We start from the raw sequence: 12713 nt of genomic DNA on the forward strand, positions 1-12713 counted from the left end.
TTGAAAGCTAAGAAATGATTAAACTTGTAGCTTTAACTACAAGGATATTCTAAAAGAGAAAATCAAGGCTGATTAATTGTTTAAACCCTTTAATTTAAAATTTCTGTGAGCCTTCTGTCTGATCTCAACAGAGTATTTAATCTATGTTTATCTAACAAGTTTAACACTTATTAAAGAAAATTTCCTACCTCAAGACTTTACTTACCCCTCTAAGATCTTTCACCTCTGACAGTGTGATGAGGACATGAGCAGTAAGTGAAATGTTCCGATAGTGTATGGAATCACCTGCACTTTCTGACTGGAGTAAAGCATAGTAATATTTCTCTATTAAACTTTAAAACAAGTGTGATAACAAAATATCATTTGTTAGTTTATGCACAATAAATGGCACATGTGTAACCCATACACATGCTATACTTTATATATATATATTCTTCTCACCAGTTATTTTTCAAAGAGCTTCAACTGTATTCTACAAATAAAAACAGTTGAGATTTGATAACATAATTCCTTGTAACTAGCAAAAATTCAACAAACATGAATACAAACATAATCTGGAAGCTAGATAAGAAAGTTTGAATTACCCTGAAATATTAAAAATGCAAAGTCCCAGCAACATTTCATTTTACTAAGCTTTAAAGTAAAAACTGAAATACAGAATGTACTAATATATAACATAAAAAGTTTTAAATTAATTATGCACTCTCTAATTACCTCTACCTGAACATGTTATTAATAGCACTATGGTGTGTGTGTGTGTGTGTGTGTGTGTGTGTGTGTGTGTACACACACACACCATAGTTTTTATAACTTTTTATATTAATATGATATGATTCCAAATTTATCAATTATGCTGAGCGTGTGCAGTTTCAACATAAAACATGGTTAAGAAAGTTGTATAATTGAATTTGTTCTACTTAATTTGTTTTTAACATCCTCTGGAGACAGCATCTTTTTTTCATTCATAAGCAGTAAGGCTGTAATGCTGACAATTGTGCACGTGTGTTAACTTTAGTGTTACCAAATGGCAGATCAAGCAATATCTTAAGATTATGAGCTCTCTTATGTTTCAATGAGATTTATTAACAGTAACATAGATTGTGCATGCATCTTGAGAAGATGCTGTTATATGATTTGGTATATAATATTATCATTTTCTTGTTAGATCTATCTCGCAAGTTCAATTTCCCAATGTGGTATGTGACATTTAATATTCTCCTTAAGTTTAACCATTAATTTTAATTAATTCTTAGTGTCAGATATATAATATACAGACTGTTGTATTTAAATTTAATATGAGAGGTATGATACAAATAGGTATTAAATGCGAGTGTTAAATTTAGTTTTTTTAAAGTGATAATTTTTTGCAGATTTGCATATATAACTGTTCACAAATCATTTGTAGCATAGTTCAACTGTTCTGAATTGACATCATATAACTTGAACCTGATGAAAATTTCCGATTGCTTTAGATGACTATTGTTACATTATATCATTTTATCGTCCGTTAAAAGTTCTAGACCTAGTCAGACAATATATATACAGGTAGCCAAGTAAGTGGAAGTGAAAGTAAAAGTAAAGTCAGACTGTGTGTGTGGGTTTGGCTATAATGGGTGATTTCTAAAGTGAGTTTCACAGCTTGTATTGTAATAACACAGATGTAGGAGAATAATGTGTCTTGTTAAAGGGTGTTCTACAATAACTGAACTAACCTGTGTGGACTTCAATTAAAAAAGAAAGAGATTTATTGAAAGCCCTGGATGCAACTGTGGTAACCACTAATTATAGTGGAGATTTTAAAGTGAGTATCATAGTTTGTATAATAACTTTTCATGTCAAACAGTGTTCTAAAGTAATTGAACCTGCCTATGTGGACAATGATGAAAAGAAACAATTATTTAAAACTCTAGATATAACCATCAGTGTAACAAACTTTTGTACATATGTTTGACTTGTTTTAAATATTATATTAAAACAAGTGAATTGTACATTGTCCAATTATTGTTGAAATTTATTGGCAACATGTCACAGATACCTATTGTAAAGAATCTGGTCCTATAACGTTTAACACACAACTTAATAAGTTGTTAGGAGAATTACAGAAATAACTATGAAGTAGAGATGTTGTTCTTTGTCCTATACACTAAGTTAACCTTAATGGTTTTTTAATATGAATATAAATTGTTTTCACTAGGTCCAGTTTCTTTCTCAAAAACTCAGATTTCATTCAAAACAAATATCTTGTTAAGTCTCCAATAATTCTACAGAAATATCCCATTAATCTAAAGGAAATATGTTTGGCATGAATACTACAACCCCAAGTATTCATCAAATTGAAAATACTTAAACAGGTAACTTAATTCATCAGTTTCTGCCAACTTAAGTTTTTCCAAATTTAACTGCAAGATTTGTCAATTATATGCTACTACAACATAAAATGCCTAGGTTTAATTTTTTCTTTGGTTTTCAAAACTACAAAATGAGTTTTGAAACCAAATTTTTAGCACGATAAGCTTTCAAACTTAGTTTCAGCCATTACAGGACTAACCAATACTTAGCTAATAATTTTCTTGAAATGACTTTTAAGGAACAAAGACACATATATTGCATTCATTAAACTGGAGGAAATTATACACACACACACACATGTATATAACATAACATTTTGGGACAACATGGGATCCATTGGTCCATTTTGGCTGTTCCATCCTCTAAACTAAATTAAATTAAAATTTCTTTTTTTTAATCATACAGACAACCCTTATCATTCATGTACTTTAAGATTCTCTTAAATGCAATTAAATTTACTGCCTCCACAACATCCAAAGGCCAACCACTCTTTTAGAAAAAAAATTGTATTAACTGAAGATGACTCTTACCTTGCCAAAATTTACAATTGTGTCCCCTTAGTACTACTATTATTAATGTTAAATATGAAAAAGGATGATGCATCAACACTATTAATTCCCTTTACAAGCTTAAACACCTCAATCAGATTCCCCATAACTCTTCTTTTATCAAGATAAAATAATTTGAAAGATTTCAACATCTCCTTGTACGATAACCCCTCCATCCAAGGCACCATTCTATTAACCCTTCTCTGAACCATTTCCAACAATTCAATGTCTTTCCTAAAGTAAGAAGTCCAAGACTGAACACAATATTCCAAACGTGGCCTAACCAGTGACTTATAAAAGGATATTATAACCTCTTTAGACTTATATCAGACTTCATTATTTTAGTTGATATAACCTAAAATCCTATTTACTGGAGGGATTTAGACTGACAAACTATTACACAACATCTCTTTCTTTCATTGGTAACGTTAAAGTTATTCCCATTCAAATTATACTTATAATTCAAATTACAATAACCTACATGCATTTATTATAATTAAAACCCATTTGCCATTTATTTGGCCAACTCACTAAATAATCTAAATCCTTTCACAAAGTAGCAGCATCCTCTTCACAGTTAGCAATACCCAATATCTTAATGTCATCTGCAAATTTAAATATTTTATTGAACATTCTTTCATCTATGTCATTGATGTGAATAAAAAAGAGCAAAGGCCCTAAAACTGAGCCATGAGATATCCCACTTGTGACATTAATCCAACTTGACTGAACTTCATTTGTAACAACCCTCTGTTTTATTCCATCCAACCACTCTTCTATCCAATTCACAAACTTATCTGCCACATCCATAGAAATAATTTTCTTTACAAGCTTTTTATTTGGTACCTTGTCAAATACTTTCTGAAAATCCAAATACAGCAAAGCTACACTCTTACCCTCATCTACATAAGCAGTAACCTTTTCAAAATACATTAAAAAATTTGTATGGTAGGATTTTCCCCAAGTGAAACAATGTTTACAATTCAATAAAATTCTAAACTTTGTTAAATGACTTTACAAAGAATCTTTTATCAGTCTTTTTAAAACTGTCCCTCACAACAAATATAAGACTAATGGATCTGTAATTACTGGGACAATTTTTATCACCTCTCTTGAAAATAAAAGTTACATTAGTTAACTTCCAATCCTCTGGTACCTGCCCACTATTCAAAAACTCACAAAAAATAGTAGCAAGTGGCTCACTTATCCATTTTTTAACTTCTTTTGAAACCAAGTGGGGAAATATTATCTGTCCCAGGAGCCTTATTATTATTATTATTATATTATACAGTTATTATGTATACAGTTTTGTTAAAGCTTAAATGAAATTTTACTTCAATAAATATTTGACCATCATTGAAAACTGAATATCTGCCCAAAGCTCACTCAACTATTTACCAAGTATTAAATTTGGGTAAATGTAAAAGTTTCTAATATTTTACATGCCAATTAGCATGCTCTTTTTTTTCCTTCTTATACAGAACAAATTTTGTTCAAAACGTCTTTTCAAGTCAGATTTACAGCTTTACATAATTTTTAAATCAATCATTTTTAGTTTATAAGTTACATTACAAAGAAATCATAATTAAAAAATAAACAAAAAACTCACAGTCTGATTCATTTTCCTGTCATAGGGGTAAGTCACAGTTTCATAGAAACCTCCATCTTCTGATTGGTACTTAAGTAACCAAGTCATTGCTCTGTTTATGATATCTTGATCAATGTATAAGAAATTTTCCCACTCATGGAAAGATGCTTTATAAAACATCCTTGCACAAAAAGCAGTTAACCTGAAAAGTTGAAAATATTTTGCTCAGAAATTTTCATAAAGAAGCATGCTGAGTAATTAATAGTGATTCTTTTTATATGAAACAAAAAATAAGGTTCACCAGCTCTTACCATGATCTTTCTTACAATTAATTAATACACTATTTAGTAGAACAAATATCCTTGTACTTGTCTGTTATAATACATAACATAGGATAACATTTTTTTGCTTTGATTTAACAAACTATTTAACTTACCACAGGTATAGAATGCTTTTGGCCAGGTGGGTTAAGGCATTCGATTCGTAATTTGAGGGTCACAGGTTTGAATCCCCATCGAACCAAACATGCTCGCCCTTTCAACCATTGGGGCGTTATAATGTGATGGTCATCCCACTATTCGTTGGTAAAAGAGTAGCCCAAAAGTTGGTGATGGGTGGTGATGACTAGCTGCCTTCCCTCTAGACTTACACTGCTAAATTAGGGACAGCTAGCACAGATAGCCCTTGAGTAGCTTTGCGCGAAATTCAAAACAAACAAATCTACTGAAGGATATGACTTTTCTTTACTGAATACTTTTCTACTCTTAACTCTCTCAACATGAGCTCAGTCAATTTGACCAACCTTGTGACCCCTTTGTACTTGTTTAAAGTCTTTATAGATTTAGTACTTCTAACTTTCAACATCAACATGTGTATATCTTAACAAAATTTGTCAGACTTTCAGTTAACATTATAAGTCTTTCACATACAAAATATGTTTTAGTGAAGTATTTTAATAAATCAAAACAAAGAATATATTGAGTTTTTGTTTTGAATAAGTCTGTGTGCAAAGTAATTTTCATGTTAAGATTAAAAATACCTTTCCTTATCTCAAAAATCTAAAATTTCCTTTGTATAACACCTAAAACCTAGTAAATACATCTCAAACTTTATTTTCAGCAAAACTTTGTATTTCATCAATTATTTTCTCTATTCTACCTCAAAACAGAATCAGCCAATTTGACCAACCTCTTAATTACCTCGTGTCTAACTACTGTCCTCACCATTATAAGTTTTAGTTCACTTGGGGCTTGTGCAGCTGATATTAATATAATGAATTACATTATCCATGTGCTACTACAAATTGTTCTTGTGCCTGCCTCGTGAAACATTTTTATTATATTATTATTGTTTATTTTACTTAAGCCAATCTTAACAAATGTAAAAAAGATCCATATTTTTATAGTAATAAATAACGAATAAAGATGAAAAACAATAAATAAAGAATTTATACAAACTTCTTTTTTGGTGCTGTTGATTATCGGTGAAGCATGAATTATTTTTTATTTAATTAAATAATGCATCTAAAAACATAGACTAATAACAAGCAAAAAGCAGACAATTATCTCTTACAATCACAATTTTTCTGGCTTCCATTACAAATTTAGTCAAGCTAGCCATTGTGATTCCTGTGGAAACTGAAATTGTATTGTCAGTAAAATTGATGCTTATCTATCAAGAACATAATGTAATACGTCATTTGACAGATAAAAACATTACCAGGTAATATATAATTAAATGTAAGAGAAAAATATTACCAACTCCTAAAAGAGAGGATGTGACATGCGAGTGTAGCAAGAGTTGTCTGATTTTCTCTTTGATAGTTCTATAACCAAATAAAATTAAGGTTATGAAAATTATGATTTGCCTGAACAATAACGATTGTATAGTGAGTAATTTACATTTAATTTCATACTTTTTGAATTGGTGGTGGATAAAATACATCAAATGTGTTACACTAGGGGAAATTCAGGATTTTTAAAAATATTATATTGTAGAATTAAACACTTGAAACATATAGAATATTAAAATATGGACTCTTAGCTAGGATTTGGTATAACTTAAATAAAACTTTGATTATAATCAGGATGAGATGGTTAAACCAACCATAAGATTAAATTATTTTAATCTGTGTAACATTAGTCCTACCAGAGGATCGAACTAATACATCTAGTATTTTTGTATCATTAAACTTATAATTTGATCTTTTATTTAATAAACTTGCCATTGGATCCAACCAATATATCTAGTACTTTGTACTACTAAACTTATGATATAATCTAAATACTTTGGCCTTGTATTTATCAAAATTATCATAGTATCCAACTGTTTACAGCTTGAGTTTGTATCATTGAAGCATATTCTAAAATCCATGTGCTTCCATCATATTAGTATATCAGTTTGCTATTAAATCTGCTGCAGAATCCAGTTATTGCTATTTTGTATTTGTGTACTATGAAATATATTACAGGGCCCAACTGCTCAACCTTAATCGTGTCTAATATTATAGTGAATCTCTCAGAGAATCTAACCGTTTTAACTTCCCATTAATTTACTGTTAAGCCTACCATGTTTGTGTTTGAAGTTGTTTTTAATGCAACCTCTAAACTGAGAAACAAAGAGTAAACAGATGACTAACACATAGGTTGCTAGAAAGGCTAGAGTGAAAATAAAACAAACTCACCAAACACTTGGTTTGTTATCCCACCTAAAAAGACGGAAGGAACCATCATGATTCTGGTAAGTTAGTTGGTGCTGATATTCTGTTTGAAAAATATTATAGTAACATAATTATGTTGACATATGCTGTGCATTAAAGAAACTTGCATTCAATTTAAGGAAGGTGTAACAGATCTTACAATCTTTCATAAACTAGAATTTGTTTTGAGCTGGTTCATTCTCAGCTGGCAGTATTACTTCAAACAAACATTTTAAAATACAAACAAGTCAATTAAACACTGTCATACACTGATTATGATTAAACTAAAAACTTTCAACAGAAAAGTCAAAATTAGTTAATTAACATTTATCCTAAGTTGGATAATAGTGTGTTTTTGGTTATATCTGTCCTAAATATTTCAATATAAAATTAGAATGAGAAAAGACTGCAACTATTACTTGATGGCTCTAAGTGAGCTAATGTTAACTCCAAGTACTACGACTTCAATATCAAATATATAAAATGGTTAATTATAAAATCAGACAATTTGAAAATCCTTAGTAGACTATCATTTAACCTCAACCACTACCAGTTTCTTTCAAACATTTAAATAATTAAAAATTCTCATATATCAGCTCAACGTGAGACGATCGGTATTCTTACAGTTAACAGTTCATTACATAGTTCAATGAAAATACAAGTGCACACTTAGCTATTGAAATAATATGTTTGAAATAATAAACTACTGCTAAAATGTTTGTAGACAATGTATGTTTGCAACATATTTTAAAAGAATGACTAAATTACTTAATGAAGCTCTAACTTTTTTCTACTTTATTACTACTAGATTTCAGCTGTTTACAACCCACCAATATTTAAGTGTTTGAAAGCCTCTTTTTCAAGATCTGGTTTTCGTTGTCCAGTAAGACGCATGTAATGTAGTGTGTAGAGATTGGCTGCAAAGTTAAACATGCTCTGTTCTCCACAATCAAATGGTTTATTTAGCAAACTTGAAGCATTCACAGGCATTGTAGGAAATACAGCCCCAACAACATCACCTGTAATTATCCTAATATTTAATTAAATCTGATCGTAATAAAGAAAGAACTATCATCTGAAAAAAACAATAATCAAATTTCAACAATGTTAATAAAAAAACTCAGAATTATCTGTAAGATTACTTAGATTTTTCCACACTATAAAAGCTGGTGAAAAAAAAAGCACCAATAACAATCTAAAAGGTCTGTAATAATTACTTAACATTAGGCATTGTGGCAAAGGAAAAACAACATCAACAACATTAAAAAAATAAAATAAATAATTTTATCCGCAGATAAAATCTTAAACACAAACAATCAATGTTGAAATGTTATACAATAAAACAAGTTGAAAGTTTATTTTACCTATGTTTTAAGCATTACATCACAAAACTGGTATTCCATTTCATCCAGATGTGGATAACAGTGACTCAAATTTCCATTCATTAACAAGGTTTACTTGTTAAAAATGCTCCTTCATGACCAATTCTCATAATTACATGGCAAAACAATTAATCACATTTGAATAATAAGATTCAAGTTACAAATTTCAATTCTACTGATAAATTAGCCTCTTTTGATATTGTGTCTCTGTTAATTAATGTACCAATTCAAGAAGCACTTAGTTGTTTTGAGAATAAAATTACTAACAAGCAAGAAATTGTCCCTAATAGAAGTGAGTGAAATTGTGTTCATTCACAAGTATGTGACAAATTTATACTGCAGAGTAGTGATAAATTCAAGGTTTAACTATTATATCTCCCTCACATTCCTTGTTGTACAAGTTCTTTATGTTTAAACTTGAAATGGATATATTACACACTTCTAGATTTAATCCTTGGATGTGGTTAATACATGTGGATGACAGGATTTTGGTATGGCAGAATATCAATGACATGTTAATGCTCTTTGAAGGACATCTTACTTAATTCAGTTTGTCATAAAAAAGAGGGTTGATTAAATTTCATGGATGTTAAATGAAAGAACTGGTTTTTCTCAATGTTGGATCTTAGAAAAAATATTTCTGGATGCCATTCTGAAACACAACAGATCACGTCACCCTTGGTCACAAAAAGTATCTGCCTTTTCCTATTTGCATATAGAGCACTGAAAATTTGTAATTATGACTGGATTTAATTTCCTTATAACATGTACCTAGGTACAAAACTATCATCCCTATATTATTGATAGGTTGTACAACAAGCATAGTAGTAAATTAAAAATGTCACTATGCACAAAGTTAAACAAAATATAGTAAAGTCAATGGTGTGAAAGTTTGCTTACACGAGTAAGTAAATAATAAAAAAAATGTATAGATTGTTTAATAACTTCCTAGATTCTCAGTTAAATAATTGTTTACAAAATCTTTTACTTATGTTCTAGTTTATAGTGGCCAAACATGCAGAAACTTAAAATTCTGAATTAAGGAACATAAACATTCAGTAGATAAATGTAAAACTAGTGAATCTGACTTAACAAAACATGTGCCAAGCACATCTCATTTCATGGACAGGAGAAGCATCAAAATAATGTATCAGGTTGAATTTAAGTACAAAATATACACTAGAAAATATATAGAACTGGAGAAAAAAAAGTTAAGTTCAGGTATAGGAGAAGTGAAATACTGGAAATAAGTCATTAAGTTTACTAAGAGAGAGTTAGGATCATTTAATTTGAGATTAAGATAGTGTTGAGGGTGTAATGTAGGTATTTAAGTCGGTATCTGATTTTAATTCTTAACTGCTGATCATGACAGCAGAACGTGCTGTCAAAACATGCAGTTATTTTTCAAAATTGTGCTTATTTTTAATAAAGCTAATTTCACTCTGTAATAATTGAATATCAAATGTTCATTTTTATCCCTTTCACTGCACCTGAGACATACATTTCAGCCTCAGTGAAAGGACTAAGTATTAATTAAACTTTCTTGAAACATTTACCTAAGTTAATCCCTTGAGCTTCACAGGTAGTTTGAACCTTTTTGCATAATATAATTTTTAATTTATGATACTTTTCGCATAAACCTGTAATATATTCACATTTTTATGTTATGTATGTGCTATGTAAGATATATATATATATATAAATAGGCCAATAGAAAATGTATATAGATATATGTATAAGTGATACTCAATATAACTGATAATTATTATACTTAACACTTTAACGTATATATATGTGTGTGTGTGTGTATGTGTAAATATATACATACATATCTCGGTAGCTAGTAGAGTACTTACAGAAGACAGTGAGGCAACTATGCTAATTAGTTTTTGGAATGCCAGATGTTGAAGTGTTGTTCAGTAGAATGTAAGCCTGGTTTTCCTGGACATTTATGACAGTAAGTCGTCATTACTTTCATTCCATATTCCATATTCAGCAGTTCTTTTGAGGTATTTTTACTTTTTAGAAGGTGGAATAAACACCAGATCAAAGAATGATTCCTCTACTTTGTGTTTTTGCTTCCTTTTTCTTTTCTTTTGCTGTAGGTACTCAATTCTGATATCTTCAAACCATCATTTGTGTGGTCTATTAACAGTTCTTCAACAGTAATGCTGAGATAACCATAACATTTCAATTTTTGTTTAACAGTTTGCCTCTTATAGACAAGAATGGCATTCAGCATTATCCAAGAAACAAGATGTAGGCCTAGCTTTTTGAACCATGCAAAGGATTTTCAATATGGGTCATAAGGTTCCACAAACTGGTCAACTTTGTCAATATGATAGGGTTTAAAGAAAAATTCAGATGTTCCTCCATATGTTTTATTATTTTCAACCAATGAGGTCTCATACACTGTTAATTAGTAGAGCATCCTCTTTGTCAACCCATCACACAATTAGAGCATTATCACACCTTGCAAATACATTTGTGAAGTTGGGTAGACGTTTTTCAGTAAAAATTTCTTTTGGAAGGCTTCTGTTTGCCCTATTGTCCCTATCATGTATGACTTTTTCACATATAAATATTCAGCTAACTTTCCCAACTGGAACACCAGCTGTCAACAATTACATGGCATCCTTAGTCTAGTACACTTTTTGCAAGATGCACTACAACTCTCTCTGAAACCAAAAGGTTTTGGGTCATAGCAAATGCAAATCAGTATATGTCCTTTCTCTAATATATACTGAAATTCAAGTACATCCACTCAAATCATCTCCTCAGGACACATAACAAAAAGCTGCAATTCAAAACATATTGCTGGAAAGCTGACCTACCATTCCCAAATACCAAAACTTCATCAACTGCAATGTTTTCCACTGCATTGATTACATACTTACATTTTCCACTCAATAGGTAACAAAAAAGTTCTATTTATGTTTGAGCATTCCCTCTTTAACATATGCAACATTTGAAAATGCAAGAATTACATGATATTAAAGAATCTGTCGCAACTCAGAACATCATTACAGTAAAAATAATCCGATATAAAAAAAAAACAGTACCACAAACACATACAGCTCATCAGTATTAACATCATTACAGTAAAAATAATCCGATATAAAAAAAAAACAGTACCACAAACACATACAGCTCATCAGTATTAACATCAAGCCCCACATTTCTATAAATTTGGTTATTGCAATTAGGATTTGTATTGAAAAATTCTTTACCACAATCATTTATACACCCACACAAATAATGTATAACTTCCTCAGTAAGAAAGAGTTTGAAATAATTACTATGTTTCTCACTGGCAATATTTCTTCATACAGCTAGTTCAATAAAGTAATGCCTTCAGGCCTAGCATGAGAAAATGGATCAGAAATTAGTGTCCACCCAGTCATTGTTTCCCTTGCAACTGGCACTGATTCGTCCAAATCACAAGAACTGATAATAAAACCCATTCAGGAAACTAACACAGCTATTATCACTACTGGAAGAAATGTTTGCAACCATATTTTTACAAATTAAACAGTCACACTTTGAAAGGCAAGAAAGAACTGAATCACCTGGGTGAATGACTCACACATTATTTCTCAAGTGCACTTGAATCAACCAATCAATATTAAGAGGAGGAGCTAATTTAACAAAGATGTTACTACTTTTATCTGAGGTAGCTACTTAACAAAGCAAAATAATATGGTTTTTCTGCTTTTAGCTATAAATGTTGAAGTTGTAATACATACCTAGTTATGCAGCCATATAACAGGGGTCTTTTCTCATACATATGCAAGTATGTACCTGTTGTGAAGTGAAGAGGTTAAGTGTGAGCATGATGGGAGCGGTAGTAAGGATAGTGTTAAGCTATATGTTTAATGGTGTAGTTTTGTGTTAGCTAGAGACCATAGAATGTCTAGAAAAGTTTAATTTGATGTCAAGATTTTCTCATACATTCAAAGCTTGATATTACGTGTGATATAGTTTTGAAGATTGTAGCATTATTTCAAGATTCTGATTTGTTTGATGATAGTTAACACCATTTGTAAAGTATGCCTACAACAAGTTACTGCAGTGTACAAGTGTCCAAGCTTGTAGAAATGTTAAAGGAGAAAGTAAACTAATATGTGATTGGTACATGGAGTGGACAT

General features: G+C 30.4%; 1 protein-coding gene across 2 annotated transcripts in view; it reads right to left on the reverse strand.

The window, feature by feature from the left end:
• Positions 1-12713, reverse strand: part of LOC143230921 (CD109 antigen-like) — an 83990-nt gene that overhangs the window by 12059 nt on the left and 59218 nt on the right. For both annotated transcript variants that reach the window (XM_076465245.1, XM_076465244.1), the window contains exons 25-28: positions 8014-8202; positions 7169-7247; positions 4507-4687; positions 206-298 (exon numbers count right to left, since the gene is read on the reverse strand). In XM_076465245.1, the coding sequence (XP_076321360.1) occupies positions 206-298; positions 4507-4687; positions 7169-7247; positions 8014-8202 (542 nt within the window). The remainder of the gene's footprint in view (positions 1-205; positions 299-4506; positions 4688-7168; positions 7248-8013; positions 8203-12713) is intronic.

The sequence above is a fragment of the Tachypleus tridentatus genome, chromosome 10 (genome assembly GCF_004210375.1).
Source record: "Tachypleus tridentatus isolate NWPU-2018 chromosome 10, ASM421037v1, whole genome shotgun sequence".
Taxonomy (NCBI): Eukaryota; Metazoa; Arthropoda; class Merostomata; order Xiphosura; family Limulidae; genus Tachypleus; species Tachypleus tridentatus.